This window comes from Chaetodon auriga, chromosome 20, assembly GCF_051107435.1.
Source record: "Chaetodon auriga isolate fChaAug3 chromosome 20, fChaAug3.hap1, whole genome shotgun sequence".
NCBI classification, from domain to species: Eukaryota; Metazoa; Chordata; class Actinopteri; order Chaetodontiformes; family Chaetodontidae; genus Chaetodon; species Chaetodon auriga.
The window spans coordinates 2,553,749-2,572,285 of record NC_135093.1 but is presented as its reverse complement, the minus strand read 5'-3'; the positions used below and the strand labels follow the sequence as shown (position 1 = coordinate 2,572,285).

General features: G+C 44.6%; 1 protein-coding gene across 5 annotated transcripts in view; it reads right to left on the bottom strand.

Moving 5' to 3' along the window:
• The window catches only part of LOC143338963 (PH and SEC7 domain-containing protein 1-like), a 62,925-nt gene that overhangs the window by 6,881 nt on the left and 37,507 nt on the right, over positions 1-18,537 (bottom strand). For 4 of the 5 annotated variants that reach the window (XM_076759892.1, XM_076759891.1, XM_076759890.1 and 1 more), the window contains exons 11-14: positions 8,436-8,479; positions 2,692-2,885; positions 1,778-1,848; positions 833-990 (exon numbers count right to left, since the gene is read on the bottom strand). In XM_076759892.1, coding sequence (XP_076616007.1) covers positions 833-990; positions 1,778-1,848; positions 2,692-2,885; positions 8,436-8,479 — 467 coding nt within the window. Of the gene's footprint in view, positions 1-832; positions 991-1,777; positions 1,849-2,691; positions 2,886-8,435; positions 8,480-11,881; positions 13,698-18,537 lie in introns of those variants that run through there. The other variant, XM_076759894.1, reaches the window with a different exon arrangement.

The following is an 18,537-nucleotide window of genomic DNA, read 5'->3' as shown; positions in this document are numbered from 1 at the left end:
TCAGCTTTCTCCAGCAGGCTCATTTCTTACACTACGTGTAAACAAGGTGCATGTAAATCAGGGTAGGGGATTAGAGAAACCTGGTTTCCCCAATTAGAGAATGCTGATTTCTTGGCCATGCACCACACAGAGGTGTGTTTCCCTCCTGCAGCCCCACTGCAGGACTACTTGTTAATTCAGACCCACTGACGCTGTGAGGAAAAGCACTGCTCTGTTACTGATGTGCTGCACATTCACAGACGCTTCAGCATGCAAGAACCTTTAAAAACAGCTCGACACCAAGAAGCACAGAAACCTGGACAAAGGCAGGGGCGTCCACATACTTTTGACCACAAACTGAAGTTTGCATAGAGACTCTAAGTCAGAAAAAGAAACGTAGTTCAAGCAAAGAAAAGACTTAGAAGATTAAATCTAGTTTTTTTTTCCTCTGCAGATGCTGTGCAGCTTTCCACGCACACATGCTGTGTGCTGCAGTCTGCTTCCTCACTATACTCTTCTTTTATTGAAAGCCTTTATCATTTTTGTTTTTAGGTTTTTATTAACTTTTGTGCTACACCGTGCTTCACTCTGAAGCCTCGACCCACCGTTCTTACATTTCATCATAGATTATTTTATTTACGGTGTTAATCGTCCATTGTTTTAAGTTTCATTCCTCCTTCATCCTTTATGCCGGCCTGTTTTTTCATACATTGCTGCGTGTGTTTGCTGTAAAGCACTTTGTAACACTGGCTTTGATGAGTGCTACATGACTAAACTTTATTTTTAGGATTATTGAGTGCATAATCATCTGCGTATGACTTGGGCTCGGTGTGAAACATGAAGCAGGACTCACGGCGCCTGGAACAGATACACCCTCCAGTCGGCCGTCCGCAGGTAGAAGACGTTGGGCCTCTTGCTGTAGTCTGAAGCCTTCATGGCCAGAGAGTGGTGGATGGACACGGCGTTCTTCAGGTCCTCCTCAGACAGCTGTTTATCAGGCCTGTATTCTCCCTGGAGTGACAGTTAGGATTAAGGAAAGATGAACACAAAGGGGTCGTTACTCACTTATTCAGAACATGTTTTATTGGAGAAGTGGTGAGAGGCTAAAGAGCATTAGCAGGGCTTATTTTTGAGTCTCTGATACATCACTTTGTTCATGTTCACACCTCACATGAAAAATGTCAGCATGAAAAAATACATTCAAGGCAGAATTTGAACACATAAAGTATACAAAAACTTAGAAAAGTCCTCAAAAATTAGGACTTTATTAACTATATTAACTATTTTAGTAACAGAATTCTACCTGATCACTAAAAAGCTCAAGAAAACAAAGCTACGGTGTCACGGCAGGCTCAAAAATATAACGCCGGCTCGCTGGAGGTTGTGTTTTTCTCTCCTTTCAGGAGGAAGTTGGAGCAGCGGAGGTCTGTTCTGCTGGCACAGGTTCCTCCAAACCAAAGCCAAGATCTCTTTAGACATGTAAACAGGAAACGGCCTGTGTTTTTTTGTCCCTGACATTTCGTTTAAGTAAAACATTTTGGGTGACGTGATGTAAAAGAACACTGTTTGATGTCTAAAGAGATTTCCTCCGTCGGGACAAAGATTCACCTTCTGTTACAAATTTGTTGCTGGCATGAAAGTAAAACACGATGTTTATGGAGATGCAGTCACAGGTTATTTTAAAGGTTGAATAATGAATATCAAGTAGAAGCTGCTACAAACTGCTTCTCACACACACACACACACACACACACACACACACACATAAAATACACTCTACGTAATGTGAGTGACTCACTTTCTGCAGATAGAGAATCAGCCCTTTCAGGATGGCGTAGAAGGTTTTCCAGCCTCTCTTCCCTCTTGGTGCTGTGAGGAGGACAAAGTGTCGTCGTTACACCTGCAGTTACGCACAAAGACGCCATATCGTGCTCTTTGCTTTGTTTTTAGTTGCAGATTTTGGCCGTTGTGCGTCTTACTGAGGCCACACTGTCCCTAAACTTCTTCAAGCTTATGGTACAAACTGTCATTAGTGAGAAAAATATATGAAACTATTCTTCTACTTAAAGAGAGAAAAACAGTAAAACAACACATCACACAGTTCAGGCTCTCCGTGCCCTGACACACTGTACAACTGTGGACGTGCGCTGCAGCGTGGAGGAAAATCAAAATGTTTGCAGGGGACAATAAAAAGCGATGAACACGGCTGGGATACTCTTACTGTCCCACCAACCATCACACACACCCCCATGAGCACCCTGCTGCAGGACCCCTTCACCATAACTCTGACATTTCTTATTCGACACGTCCATTTTATTCAGTTATCTATTATTTATCCGACATCATTCTGCAGGGAGCGGTGTGTCTCTGCGACTACAGGTTGCTGCTTGACGCTTTGATTGTAAAGGTGAGACTCCATAGAGTATATAGGCTGCAATATAGTATAGAATTAAATATTTATAGAATATAGTTTAGAGATTAGTATTATAGACCCAAGAAGAAACTTGGAAAAGGTGCACTTAGAAATATGATTTCAGCACCACGGACAGCTCCATGGATTCACCGACACACAGCACAGTCTGACTCTGACTCCATGTTCGCAGGTTAAATAAACCTCGGTCAGAGAAAGGATGGACTGGAGCCCCTCCTCAAATCTACATGCTCCTAAAGCTGCCACATGGACCTTGAAACTCGAGCGGACGTGAGGCGTACTTCTCTTGCCGTCCGAGTCGGCGTGGACTTTGCGCACCAGGAAGCCGTTCTTGTAGAGCAGCGATCCAGTGGGCTCCGTCCCGTCCGACAGGGGCTTCCCACTGCTGCCCACCCGCTTCATGGACCTGGAGGCGCTGGAGTCGCACAGGCTGTCCCCGAGCTCCGAAAACGACTTCCGCAGCTCTTCTTCGTCACTATGGAGACAAGAAAGAGAAATAAATAAAAAACAAGATGCCATGGTGATCAACACTTATGTGTCATGTCTCATTAGCAACGTGAATAAACACATCATCATTCATCCTGTCCATTTGCCTCTCACTCTGTTACACAGGGAACAGCACAGGACAAGAGGTCCACAGATTTCACACGCTGACTGGAAACTTTCATTTCATGCAGCACACATGAGTAACGCCGCCGTCCGCTGCTGCCGACCTGACAGAGCCTTTGTTGCACAAGACGTTTCCAAAGCATCAGGCATCGGGGGAAACCTGAGCGAACGCAGCGTCTTCAAAGCTTTAATTGTGTGTTTTCCTCTCACTGTGCTCTGCCGCTGCTCTCCTGAGAGGCAGTCCACTCTCCTTGATCAGAAAGTACCACAGCTAAAGAGTGACACCATCTATCTTGCTCCAGCTTTGAGGTGAAAAACAGGGGCATCGGTACCCAGGGGGGCCCGACTGCTCTCAGAAATGCAGACGCATCACTGTTACTCTTCCTCCTCTTGATGCTCACAAGAAGCCTCAAAGAGGTGAGAAACACTTTGGCTCCTTGCAGCCTCAGACTTACAGTAACAGAGAGGACGTTCCATCGCTCCACGTCCAAACACAATCAGGTGGAAGCTTTGAATGGAGCTCAGGACACCTACGTTTAAACAACATGGACGAGTTCTTCAGATGCTCAGAAAGAACGAAAATAGACAAACAGCAGCTGAGAGACACCTAAAACTTACATCTCAGCTCCACTTATGAGTGTCGACTTTAACAACCACGGCAACAAGTGTGTGTCCGCCGTGTGCATCACTGCTTCGGTTGTGTTTTCTCACTTTGTGGTGTTTTTTCTAAATGCTGCGCACGTGTTGTCAGATCGGTGAAGACGATCTCTTCATCTGCTCGTATTTTGTCTATTTGCATGTGTTTTCCTAAGCTGCAGAGCCATTGAAAGCACCACGACGAAGGACTCGATCTGTCAACATCTCATCCTCTCTCTTTTTTTATTCTTGCTGCCGGATCCAAACCTTTGCTGCTCTCATCCGTCTTATTGTTTTTCTGTTTGCCTTCAGTAAAGAACTTTGAGATTGCTGGTTTCATGAGGCGCTACCTCAGTAAACATACTGTTTTTATGATGTTTTTTATGATGTGGAACGCTCCAAAAACACCTGTTTGGAACATTCCACAGGTAAACAGGTGATTGTACCATGACTGGGTATGAAAGGGGCATCCTGGAAAGACTCAGTCGTTCATAGAGGATGGAGCGAGGTTCACCACTTTGTGAACGCATGATTGGATGAAGGAGATGAACACATGGACTCAGAAGCACTTCAGAAAACTGCTGTCAGTGAACACAGCTTGTTCATAAGTGACTGATTCTAATTAAAAATTGGTCCAAAGAAAGTACAGTTTACAGCAAAGCCAGCTCACCTGAAGTGTGACTCTGGAGCCCCGACTCGTCTCAGAATATATGCAGTAATTCAGCAGACTCCATTCTTTACTGAAGTCAGCTTTCGGGCTGAGCGTCGCTGCTGGTGGAGCTTTTGTGCAGGCGGCACGCTGCTCATTAGAAACAGGCCTCGAGGAGCCATCTTTGTAAATGAGGATTGTGATGAGCTGCAGAGGCCTGACTGTGTTTCGCTGCAGCTTTAACTTCCCTCATGTGCGCTGTGTGTGTGTGTGTGTGTGTGTGTGTGTGTGTGTGTGTGTGTGTGTGTAAACTCTTCATCCAGAGGGTGAACAGTACATTTATCTTTTTGTTTAGAAGATGAAAGATTGTTGTTGTGTTCTGTATTTCTCACCACATCTAGTTTTGTTTCTATCGTATATTCTTGTCCACTAACTACTTTTTCTAACGTTTATTTTATTACCGTCTCAATACCAATTTTAAAACGTTTTAGCCTCTTTTTTTAATCTTCTATTCATCTTATTACTGCTTTATTACCATTTTAAACATCGGATCCTTCTAATTTGTGTATCATCAGCGTTACCTTTCATCTGTTTTTTCAGTATGATTATAGAATTATATGTTACAGTTCATTATAAATAAAGTACATGAGAGAGAATACGTATTTGCATTGTATTTGAATGACAGACAATACGTACTTTACACATCGCTGCAGCAGTGCTAATCCCATTCTCTTGTAAATAATCCCTTACAATGCTCTGTATGAATTCTTTCAGTGCTTTTAAAGGGATTTGTCACATTAGGAGATGATAGATGCTTTAGGCTACAGCGCCGAGCGTCTCTGCATCTGCCTGGTGAGGTAACACGGCAATTCCACTTGTTACCTCACCAGGCGGCACCCATGCAAAAGTTCAGCCCGAAAATAGAATAATGGCTGGATGCCGAACCCCCCCGAGACCACGCTATGAGTAACCAACAGTACATAACAGCAGTTAACCCCGTGCAGGAGCCAGAGAGAGAAAGGGAGGCAGAGACGGAGCCAATGAGCATGTAGCCTGTTGCCTGGTAACTGCTGGCCTGCCTGAAACCCATTCTACACAGAGACAAAGTGGAGAGGAGCTGGAGAGCGGGGGGATGGATGGAGGAGAGAGATGAGGAGTGAGGAGACAGAGACAGAGGGAGGGAGGTGGAGGGCAGAAGAAAAAAAGACGAAGATGATCCTCAGATGGCAGAACATTATCCACATTAATATGAGTGGAGGGGAGGACGAAGAGGAGAGGCAGAGGAGAAGAAAGGGAAAAAAGTGAAAAGAAAAAGGAAAGAAAGATAAAAGAAACAGAAATTTAAAAAAGAAAAGAAAAGAAAGGAAACAATACAGGCAAGAAAAAGGAAACAAAAAGAAAGGAAAGATAAAAGAAATAGAAATTAAAACAATAAATTAAAGGAGAAGAGGGGAGAGGGAAAGGGAAGAAAGGAAGAAAGGAAAAGATATGGGCAAGAAAAAGGAAGAGGAGAGGAAAAGAAACAAAAGAGAGGAAAGGAATGAATCTGAGAGAAAGAAAAGAACAGAAAGGAAGACAAAAGAAAAGAAAGGAAGTGAGAGAAAAGAAAAGCAAAGAGAAGGAAAAGAGAAGTCAGGAGAGACGAGAAAGAGCGGGAAGGAAAGTCAGAAAAGGAAATACAGGAAATGCTGAAGCAACGCGAGGGAAACAGAACCGAAGAGGCTAACCAGCTGAAAGAAATGCATGCTGGGTTCTTTGTGCCGATGCTTCTGCATCAGCAGCCAATGGAAACAGATCTACTGTGTTTCACCTGTGACTCTGAGTCACTGTACCAAACAGCAAAAACACTCAAAACACGGCCGAGTGAAAGAGGACGTGAATTCATCCATACACGTCCACTCTCACACACGGCAAAGCGTTTCCTCATTCACTCACACTTTACCTGTGAGGGTGTGATTGGTAAAATCCTAAAATGGACCAAAAATTGAATGGAATCTGGTTGACGGCTGAGTTCATAATATTAGGAATCTGACAGTGGATTCAATGACAGTCTTTTGTGCTTGACAGGTTTGAGTAGTCGGTGTAATAGACAAAAAAAACGTAGTTTTCGATACCCCGGCCTGCTGTTTAATGTCATATGATGAGTGTGAACGGCGCACGGTCTGCTGTAGGTGAGAGGTGGCGGCAGCAGACAATAGTAAGACGGGATGATTAGAGCCATAGAGGGAGGAGGAGGGAGGGGATTAGTGGAATAAAAGCAATAATAGAGCAGATGGGTCTCGTCTGTCCCTCTCGCTCATGTTGGTGCGCGGCGTGCTGCGTTCACTGCTCATCGTATCCTGTGCTGAAATGAATTTTCTGCCGCTTTCGCCCTCTTTTTTCCTGCATCTCCGACTTGTTGCGTCTCTGTTTCGCTGCACAATGCCCACCACCGCCTCTCCCTCGGCTCTCCACCCCCGCTCCTGACTGAGGAAGCATGTGTGTACTGTATATGTCTGTGTTGTGTGTGTGTGTGTGTGTGTGTGTGTGTGAGAAGAACATGTGGGTGCATCCAACTGCACCGTCGAGAGTGGCCATGTGCGTGTCTTTTCTCTGCGGGGGTGTGAAACAACATCCATCGCTGTGTTTTGTGTTGTGTTTCTCATTGCAAAAATGCTGTATTTGTACTGCATGCCCACACACACACACACACCTGTAATGAGATGTACATGCCAGATTTCACATATACAATCTGTATTCATACGATCACAGCGAGCAGTTTGTTTTAGTGCCTGAAAATCACACCTCTATCACAGGCCTTTGACTATACTGTGTGGAGGTGGAGTGTTTTTTTTTCTAAAGCCTCAATCTGGGAGTAAATTAGTAAATCAATGCATCTATATATAGAAGAGAACAGCATACACACGTTATAATGCTGCGGTACAATTTTCACTTTGCAAATTGTTGCACGAGGACAAACAAAAGCAGCCTTCACAGCTCCAGAATCAGCGCCGAGCTGAAGAGCGTCGTCTCAGGGTGTTAGTCCTCGTGTTGTGATCTCCGTCAATGAGTGCGCAAGTGAAGAAATGTCCTCTGTGTGATGAAGCATGCATCAGTTAAGTGAGTAGGGTGTGAAGATGGTGGCAAAAGTGACACCGCGCTCCGCTCCCAAACAGGGTTTTCAAAGCACAACTCCACCGCAGACAGAATTTACTCTATTTCGACGATCTCGGCCAGCTGAAATATTAAAAATGAACAACTCTCTGCAGCCAAAACACAAAAAGACAACGACAAGCCCAGACTGCTGTGGGCTGAATCTCTTAATCTGTAATGCATTGTGTTTGGAGGTGGATTGTCTCTTTGCTCGATGGTGTTTACGTGTCTAAAAACGACATTTCTTCTCTCCCCGCGCGGCCTCTCCTGCGGTGGCAGTGTTTAAATAGCTGTCTATATGTCATTGGAGATGTTTGAACTGGATTGCCTGCCTCTCTGTGGATCTCCTCCTCGATCTGCTCCTCTGACCACTTTTATTCGGCTGCTTCGGGAGCGCTGCTGCAGCTATTTTTGGAGAGGTAGTGGGAGGCTGTGGTCACACCTTTGTACAGGATGCAGGTAAAGAGCCATTTAAATGGAGTTGTCTCTCTCTCTCTCTCTCTCTCTCTTAGTCATTGTCTCTTTCTCTTTTTTCTTGCTTTTCGTGTTCTCACATACATGTGCACATACATGCAGACGCATTTCCTGTGTGCATTTGTACGTACAGTATATCCATCTGTTAGTGTGTGTGTGTGTGTGTGTGTGTGTGTGTGTGTGTGTGTGCTGAGAGAGCACAGGGAGGAAAGAGCGATGCGGTAGCTATGGAGTCGTATCCATGGTGCCGTAACTATGGCAACAAAGCTTAGAAAGCTAGTGACTTAATTGGCATCTCTGAGGCGCTCCGGAGCTGTGATCCAGAATAGCAACCCTTGACACACTAATGTTTCCTTCACATGCCAGACAACACTCACGTCATTAATGTGGATGCTAAGAAGTTAATCAATATCTCTCATTGCTCCCTGTCCTTCAGAACAATGTGTGTGTCTGTGTGTGTGTGTGTTTGAAAGTGTGAGTTTGAGGTGAATAACATCAACATGAAGTCTGTGTGAAAGGACTCACAGTGTCCACTGCAGCTTCTGGTTCTTGATCGAGTTGTAGAGAGCCTGCAGAGGGAAACAAGAAAATCACATTTTCAGACAAATATGACAAATATCAGCAATGCTCAGCTGCGCTCCACTGGCAAATTGATAAATATTACAGGGCGAGGGGGGTTTATGGTGGGTTTCTGTTAAAGCTGCACGGTAAGCAAGATAAGTTGTAAATAAAATGTAGTCAGAGAAATGTCATCCATGTTCACGAGGCTCAAGCTGCCCTTTGCCCGAGCTCAACTCATTTCCTCTGTCAAACAATCCATCAATCATCCAGCCACCTCAACATCAGTTACAAAGCCATTATCTGCCAAGCGCCCGGCCTGTCGAGCAAATCAATCGACCAATAAATAATTCAGACTTTGACGCAAACGCATCGATCCGCACGAAGCAAAATTAAGTTACAGCTTTGGAACAAGAGCACAAAAACACGATCGAAACTAAAACATGACGAAGACACAGCTGAGTCGGCCTCACGCATTTGTTCAAATGCTGTCGTGCTGAATTGATTAGTTGATTATTGACTCGTCAATCAATAGAATATTCTGATAATCAAACAGCGTCTGGCTGGTTCCAGTTTCTAAACAGTGAAGACTTGCTGCTTTCCTCAGTTTTTATTACTTAAAATGACAAAAAAATGAATGAGCTTTGGTTTTAGGGCTTTACGCCTACAGGAAGTAGTTCTATAGTTAAATGATTAGTTAAATCCCCCCCCCCCCCCCCCCCCCCCAGGAAAACAACAAATCAATGCAATAACAGTACTAACTGTACTGTACCAAAAGTAAATGTACTCATTATGCAAAATGTCTCCTTTTACAGCGTAAAGGAAAGTTGTTTCATAGCCACTTAATGTTGAGCTAACTTTAGCTACCTTATGCACTGTAAAAAGTGCAATACTGTACTGTTAAAAATATAGTATTTGTGAATCAAGTGTGGTGGAGTAGAAATATAAAGTAACGGAAAATGGAAATACTGAAGTTACGTACAAATACTTCTGACTTACTATCCACCACTGTCAAGAAGTAGGTGACACATCCTGATACAGGACATTTCCTGTTAAAGCAATGGTGTATAAATGACGTGGTGGTTGACACATGTATGTCTCGAATTGTACCTATAATACAGGTTAGCATGTAGCATTGAGTCATGTAGCATCACCAGCACGTTAGCTCCTGACTGGATGTATGATTATGCTAATTTCTGCAAACTTTATCTGGGTTATGTTTATGCTTTTTCACCTTCAGCTCCATTTCAACGCGCCTGTGATTGGACTCCCGTCTTTGTACCAGTTTTTATCTTTTTTTTGGGTCATCTCTCTGGAAAAAACACTCTTTTGCTTCCATTATCATCACAATCAACACAAAAACTACAGCGTGACACAGCAGGGAGAGAGTCTGAAGCGTCTCTGCTCTGACAGGCTGCAGCACGTTTGGCTCCATCCTCCTAAAACCTGTAGTGAAGACCTGCGGACCTTCTCCTTTTAACGGCCCCCGGTGACATCGGCCGCTAACAGCTGAATGCGATACGGCGAGTGGACGACGGAGACGGCATGAAGCCATCACGCTGTCCTGTTTCAGACACGTATGGAGGCAGCTGATAGGCAGCTGTGAGGTGACGGAGAGGACACTTCCAGGCTCTTCATCGCTGCCTCGTTCACCTCTGAGTATGAGAAACCTCATACTCAGCTAAAATCGATCATTTTCCACCACATTCGTTTGATTAAAGACCTGCTGCTGATGCTCTTCACCTGGATTCTGCTTCACCACATGCTCTGAATATCGTTTTGTTGCATTGTGACTTTCAGCCAAAGGAAATTGCATTTATAATGTGGTTTGATTCGGCGTGTCTAATCAGGTTCATTTCCAGAGTTTTCTATGAGACAGCGCCTAATCAGAAATACTCCAGAGAGTCATGAATATTAATGACCATCCATACAGATTTAGTTCTGGTTTCCATACGCTCCGATGTGAAATCTTAGCAGTCAAACTATGTTTCAAACTAAATGTGCTCATGCATTTTAATTCAGAAACACAGCTGAGCTTCTTGGGACATCAGAGATGGCCAATTTCAAAGCGGAGGACAAGAAACTGCTTCTGTAGCACAAATCTGGGCATTATCAAATATTAACAGTGACTTTGTAAGCTGTAAAAGTTTACTGATCAGCCACAACAGCAACATATTCTGTCGACAGAAGTTCATTATGTATACATGAAGAAAGCTGCTTGATTTTCAAAGGAAACTCTGACTAGAAGGAATTTACCCTGCAACCAAAGTGACAACAGAGGGAGTGTAAATCTGATTATTTATACATGATAAAGTACTTAACACATACACAGTAACAGTAATACAGCTGGAACTAATAATAGACTAATTTGCAGAATTCTTTCTCAGTTTTTCATGTGGTTTATCAAATGTTCAACAATAGGAAAAAGTGCTCAAAGGTGACGTTATCTCATTGTTTTGTCCGACAAAGAGTCCCAAACCCAAAGGATACTCAGTTTACTGTCACATAAAACAAACGGAGCAGATTTTGGAGCTGGAACTGGTGAAAGTTTGAGGCCTTTGAGCTTAAAAAATGTTTTTAACATCCACACACATCCACATAAGTAGCTAACTTTCTGTTGTAATGGTGGTATTTTTGTATTTTTTACATATATTTTTTATTTAAGTTTTCATATATTTCTGTATTTTGCTGGAGCCAACATGGAGCAGATTTAGTCAAATCGTGTTATAGCTGAGTTTATCTGCTGAGTCGGTCCTGAGGAATATTTTTCCACCCAAAAAAAAAAAAAAAAAAAAAAAACCCTTCCTGTAAATCCTAAGGGAACACACAGTATCAGCAGCAGTGGGACACTGTTAGTTTAAAGGCAGGAGACTAAAGACGCAGGTAAATGCATAAAAAAGGCAGATGGAGGTGGAGTACGTATCAGTCCGACTCATTCAGTCTGGAGGCTCATTGAGACAGGGATGGATGTTCGTCACCTTCACCTACTCGCTTCATCAACGTCACCAAGTGCCAGCAAACGAGAGCCATTAGCTTTGAGTGGTTTACACAATGTGCTGCACTGAGCTGCGGTTTAGGGCCAATCAGAACTGGCAGCTCTACACTCCTTACGTGAAGCTTAGATGGTTAATCAAACTCTAACACAACGGCAGCGTCAGGATTCGGAATAATCCTCAATGAAAACCTCCCCAGACCACGCGACTGGCTCTGAATGACGAGCTGCCGTTCAACGTTACGTGGGGTAAGATCGCATTTGTTATGACATGTGTCACACTGGCATGAAATAAAGTTGTAAAAAATGATTCATCTCTGGGGATTAGTTTTGAGGATGCGCATCAACTGACAAGCACTCTAGTGATGAGAACTGACGCGTCTCAGTGACGTGCGAAAGTAACAGGAACACTTTTCAGTACCTTCCTCCTCTTTCTGGCCTGTGGGTGATTCTGCCCGTCCTGAGCCTTCCCCAGCAGGTCTGGAAACACCAGGGGCTTGAGGGAACGTGAGCGTGGGGTTCTGGGATAGCGGAACGGGTCCATCATCCGGAAGTCCCTTCCATAGCGCACGGTGCAAAGAGAGCGTGAGCGTAGGCGCCCTGCCGAGTGCAGGCTGTTAACACCAATCATGGTCGGAGACGGTGGCGCATGGATCACACAGTCCGAAAAATGCTGCTCATTCAAAACCCGCCCAGTCGGTTCAGTCTTTATTTTTAAGTCCTGCAGAAATCACGCTGGAAACAAGTTGATCCACAGAGACAAAAGAAGTGTGAAATGAGGTTCGTCTGAGGCGGATGTGCCAGCAGACAGCTGGAAGTGAATTCAGCTGTTAGAGAAAGCAGCCGGTGATGAGCGGAGACCGCAGAGGGAGGCAACACATCATCAGGCTGCTGTCAAGGCAGGCAGCGGCACCGGTGGACCGCGCTGTCAGCAGGCATCAAACCACAACAGTCTCGTCCCTGAATGTCTTGATCAACGCCCACCAGGCGACACCGGGATACCCACCTGACGCTGAATTATTGATAAGGCAGCCATGTATTATGGATGCACAGAAACGACTCCTTGGCTGCCGCGAGAAGGCGAGACTTCTGGTGCAGGTGAGAATCAGTCACAGCGGTGCAGTAGATCCAGCTCGTCCCCTCCGGTGTGAGCGCTCACGCTGGTCTACGAAGTTTAAATAAACTGCAGTTCAAGGCATTAAATCTGCGATCTCTCCAGGTGTACAAGCGAGCGAACACACTCACTCAACAGGACGCGAGCCTCTGCCAAGTTACCAAAAAGGTGACACCTGTCCAGCTGCCACCTTTTAGCGAAAGCCAATGGCAACACGCTACAGAGATGAATCTGTTAACGTGCACTCACAGGTGTACACACACACACACACACACTCACACACACACAGAGCCCCAAGCTGACACTCTCACAGATGGTATGAAACACTGGCAGAGGTGTGAACGGACAGCCAGCATGAAACAGATGGGTGCAAAATGTGGAAATGAGGAGGTAAAAAGCACACACAGACATACAATAAGCTCTTTATGCACACATGAACACAAACACACAGTCAAACACACGATCGGAGGGGTGGGAGGGGGGACGGCCGCCCTCGGACTCCAGAGCAGGGATTCCAAAGAGCGCCCTCGATTTCGTCACAAGCCCACGGATACGACACAAACAACATAAATTAAAGAGGAGAAGACAGTGCAGGAGGGAGGCAGAGGAGCGTGGAGGGAGGCTGAGATTTGGCACAAAGAAGACTGAACGTTCCTGTTGCTCCCACAGTAAAATGGTTACCATCAGTTGTACAGTCACAGGGCTGACTGTCAGATTTACTCTCTCACTTCTTCCCCCTGCTCTCCGTCCATGTGTGGAGGTCCGCTGTCACTGTTTACTCCTTCACCTCCATCTGTGATCCACTTCTCACTCAGTATTTTCTCTCTTTCGCCTCTTCCCGTTGCACATTCGGCGGTTGTGGGTGTTTGAGGGGAAAAACGCTGCTCTCCTGATGTCTTTTATACCTTCCTCGCCTTCCTCTCCTGGATCTCCGGTGTCTCACTCCGTTGCAACCTTCTCACCGGCGCTCCTCGTTCTCCTCTTCTCCCGGCTGCTGCTGATGCGGAGGAGGAGGAGGAGAGGGAAGGAGAGCTGGCTGCCTGGATCGCGGAGCGAAAAGAAGCTGATAGGGACGGTACGCTCCCTCTCACTCTCTGCCTCCCTTTCCCTTCGCTTCGTCAATGCGTACCTCCCTCCCTCCCTCCCTGCCTCCCTCCCGCCTCCCTCCCGCCTCCTCTCAGTCATCTCCAGCAAATCACAGCTCCCAAATGCCTCCTCTATGCACACACACATTCACACATGCAGACCAGGTTACACACAACATGCACGCTTTCTAAAAAATATACTTGCAATGGTAATTAGCATTCAGTGGCGGTCTTGTGGGAGCGAGCCGCAAGAGAAGAGACGGGAAAGACACAAAGACTTGGCAGCACAAGGACAAAGTGTGTGTACTCAGCGACTCAATTAAAGGAATAGTTGAATATTTTGGGAGGAGGGCATATCAGCTTCCTTTGTGGGAGGGAGAGGAGAAAATTAATGTCAGGTCTATGTGAGCTGGAGTGAGGGCGTGGTTAGCCTAGCTTAGCATAAAGACTGGAAGCAAAATTTAAAAATACACCCTGTGGACCTTAAGATCACTCGTAACATGTTGTTTAACCATCACACCAGTAGAAATATGAAAATATGTGGTTATAGAGGGATTTAGATGCTTAAAGGCTGCAAGGTTTGGTAATAGGTGCTAATCTCATCTGGCAACCTGCTAATTATTGAGTTTTAGAGTCATTAAAAGGTGCAGATATGAACTCTGGACACTTCTAAGTCCAGTCTTTATGCTAAGCTAGGCTAAACATGTGTTGACTTTATTCTTTTGGGCCACCTGGGGGCAGCAGCAGCAGACATCATCACCTTTTAACAGGATGTGGCGACCTTGTTAGCAAATAGCTGCTTATTTAAACATCCACTAGATGCAGAGCTGCATCAGAATTTATTTAGAGTCTCCAGATGGATGTTAGTTCAATATTCACTCTGCCTCGATCTCCACCTCCTCCTGACAAAATATACGAGTCTCTTTGGCGGCTAAATGCTCTTTATCTCTCGCATGTACAGATATGAGCTCTATATTGTTTTATAATCACCTCATGCTTGTAAGGATGAAGGCAAATAGGTGCAAAATATCAAAAATGTTGAACTGTTCCTTTAAATGTTCCACAAACAAGCATATTCATTCAACCATCTTTGCACTTTTCCTGTTAGTCTGCTCAAATGCCTCCGGTGATTAGTGTGTTTGTGATTTAATGCGTTCTAAAAAGCAATATGCCGACACAAAGCACTTCATCACAGCACACAGATTTATGGCATCTCTAAGTGATTAAATGAATATTTCCTTTGCATTCGGCGAAGCTGTTTCCACCCAAAATCAGATTTTAAAAAACACCAAATATAACAATTGCAGTAAAGATCGCTCTAAGCGCCTTAATACTGACTTGGAGCCAGGTCTTAAAAATCATCTTCGTGGTTAGAAAAACAACGAAAAACAACCATAACGAGGCCAAGAGAAAGCAGGAGAGAAAGATGAGCGTCCGACAGGAAAGATTTCTTTTTAGACAAATGAGTGAGGCGTTTCCTCGAGAGACGCTGGTCAAATAGAATTATTGACATGGGAGAGAGAAACAGGGACGGAGTGAGAGCAAACATGTGGAGCTGCAGGAGTGTGACCGGAGATTTAATGAGCGCGTCAGTCACGGACGACGGCCGTCGACCGGCCTGATTCTAATGGGATCTATAATCAGAGGTGCTCAGGTTCTCGCAGCTGTGCTGAAGACAATTTGTCTGTCCCACAAGCTAACAGCTAAGCTAGCTGTCTGAGAGTTTTCTGTTGGAAAATTGGATCCGAGCGAAATCCAAGCTAACTTCTCCTGGAGGGCAATTTTTTCACGTCCAATTCAAGTACAATCACTAAGTCCCAAAGCTTTTAGAGCCAAATATCAAGCATGCAGATTACTTTGGCGATTTATTTTAAATCTGCTTGTTTTTTAAAAAGTGACTTCTAGCAAAAGCTGAAGTGACAGAAGAAGTATTCAGATCCTTTACTTGAGTAAAATCAACACATTTGGAGATACATTTTTTACTGGAACAAACAGTGGATGAAAAAAGAAATCAGACACTGTTTCATGCTCTACTTTTTCCTCTTCCCTTTTATTTTTGGGTGTTTTAAATACTTAATGTCCCTGAACTGTACCTGTGTATTTCCGCATGTCTAATTTTTAACCTCGTGCTCCTGCTGTTCTGCATCTTATGTTCTTTGCTAAATTTAAAATGTCACAACAAAAATTTAATGTGACTGAAAAAAAGGAAAGAAATACCCTCATGACAAGTGTCGGGGGGGGGGCTAACCTTTGACTGCAACACCCAAGTCACCAAAAGCTTTGGTGTTAGCTTCTGTAGCTTCTGTCTGTCTTCAATTATCCTTCCTCCTTTTACTCTGTGGGCAGCAGCAGCTTGTGGTTTTAAACCCGAACCCCCAAGAAAACCATGAAAACCAGCAAAGCACTTAACCTGGAACGACTCAAATGAAGCTGGGTCGCTGCAGCCGAGCTGGGAAACACCTGCTCGACAAAAGCACACCAAGACGACGGTAAAAAGCTAAATAAATGAGGTTTTTGCTACCTGACGCCCTCCATCAGTCTTCCCGACTGCTGTCAGTCTCCCCCTCTCTCTCTTCGTCCCGCTCAATATTTCACATCCTGTCTAAATCTCTCCCCCCATCCTTCACGGAGAGTCCAGACAGCTCGGGGAGAGGGGGAGCGTACCCACAGCGTCTCTGCTGACCCCAGCAGCTGTCTCTCCTTCACACTTCCTTTTTCACCACGTCTCTCTGTCCCCTTCACCTTCAACAGCACCACATTTCTTTGTTTAGAGTCAAAATTTGCCAGATTCGTATCTCAGACGGTGTTTTGCTGTGCTTCAGGTACAATCAGTGGAGCACGGCAGGTGTTGGGTGTGCGTTTCAGTTGAGAAATTAAAATATTTTAGAGGATGCACCTTAACACTGAGCACTTAACGCAGGGGTCTCAAACTACACACAAGCCGGGGGGTCAGATCAAGCCGTCAGTTTGCCTTTGCACTCTTTGAAAATCTCTTCTTACTTTTGATCTCATGTACAGAAATACTTGCTAACAGTTGAAAATGCATTGCTGTGCCCTTGAAAAAAAAGAGTGTTGGTGCATCTCTCATTATTAAACTTATTATTATGTTCTCGAATGCATCACAGAATACTTGTTAGCAGGTTAAATTCTTTGTCGGTTTTGGTTTCTCTGAAATAAAGGTTGACCTGCAGCACAGACAGATATAAGAGAAATGGACAATTCATTATTTTTTCATGCAGTTTACTGTGATTCTCCATGAATAAAGCAACATGACTCTCCTAAACCTGCAGTGTGCTATATGAGGAAGAGGAGTGCTGAAGCAGCCCCTCTAGGAGTGGTGCCACAGTACAGTTTGAGAATCACGTGTGTTATTTTAACACTGGTGATATTTTCTCCCTGAATATGTGTGTTAATGGTACCATCAGTCTTTCGATTTCTCTCCCTCCTCAGACTTGACCTGCTTGTCTTCGCCCAGGCTGGCGAGGCCGCCGAGCGCTGGCGCTAACGCTCCTGTGCAGATCTCAGACGCATCCATAGCTTGGCCAGACTGACAGCAGCGACACATGCAAGAATGATTTCTTCTCCCTCATGTGCAAAAACAAATAAGCCATCCGTCTTTTCCCTCACCATCGATGCCGCTGCGCAATCGATAACATCAGTGCACCTAATTACTGTTTGAAGAGTGCGGTTCGGCGTCTGATTGAGCTGTACAACATTTTCATTTCAGCAGAATTTGTTCTCTTCTCTAATGCGGGCTGGTAACCTACTTCAGTGCATCATTAGCTCCTATTTCAAGCTTTAAGGCATGAGCAGCGCTGAAGAGAGAGAGCGAGCGAGAGTGAGTGCAAACCTATGTATGTCTGAGCCCCGCAATAAAGGAGGAAAGTTTGCTCCAAAGCACCAGTTTGGGCCGGCAGCCAGAGCTTCAAATCCTGCAGGGAGCCATCGTAGCTACACAGCAGCTATGTTTTCCATGTGAGCTGCTATAGAAGGGCGAAGGGATGTGAAGGGGTTCTGAAGGCTTACTGTGGCATTGGGACCACAAGCCTTTAATCATTTCTTTTCGTGGTAATTGCCCAAACAGTATCATTACGGACACATTTAGACCAAATACTGCAATGCAGTGAAAACAGCAGCTGATATAATCGACCAAGTCTTTGACAGAAATGAGTAAGCAAGTAAATAAATAAACAAGTAGATTGATTACAAGAGTGGATAAATGACAGCGTGTAACAAAATTCCATGTCCATTTGCATCTTAGTTTTGTGAAGATGTTACGAGGAAAACCTTTTTTTCCATTATGTTTTTACAATTTTCAAATTCTGGAAGGAACAGTTCGACATTTTTGGGAAATACACATATTTGCTTTCTAATGGAGCGTAACATGAGAAGAACTATCCAGGACAGGAAGTCACAGGTATGTGATTGAGAATGAGGGTTTGGCCTGTGTGCTGGCGAGCAGCATGTCAGCCTGTCACATCTCTGCTGACTGATCGTCTGGTGTGGGTAACAGGAGGCAGGAGTACATTAAGATAGCTTATCGCCTCATTATGAGTCCCAGAACGACAACACACTGATTGAGACAAACAAGCATCAGTACCCGAATGGACGTGTGTTGCAGCGCTGTGTTTACACTCTGTGCAGCCTCCTCAATCCTGTTACCAGTGGTAACACTAACTCGTACTGATAAGCACATCAATCAGCTCAGTTTAATTATATATATAGAATTTTCATACGTTTCAACGTTCATATCAGTCGTTTAAAGTAATATAAAACTCTGCTGCTGCCAATTTTCTATCACGTTATATGGACATGTGGCCAGAAAATTCTGTTCAGGGCCTCAATAAAACAAAGCAAAACGAAACAGACAAAACAAGA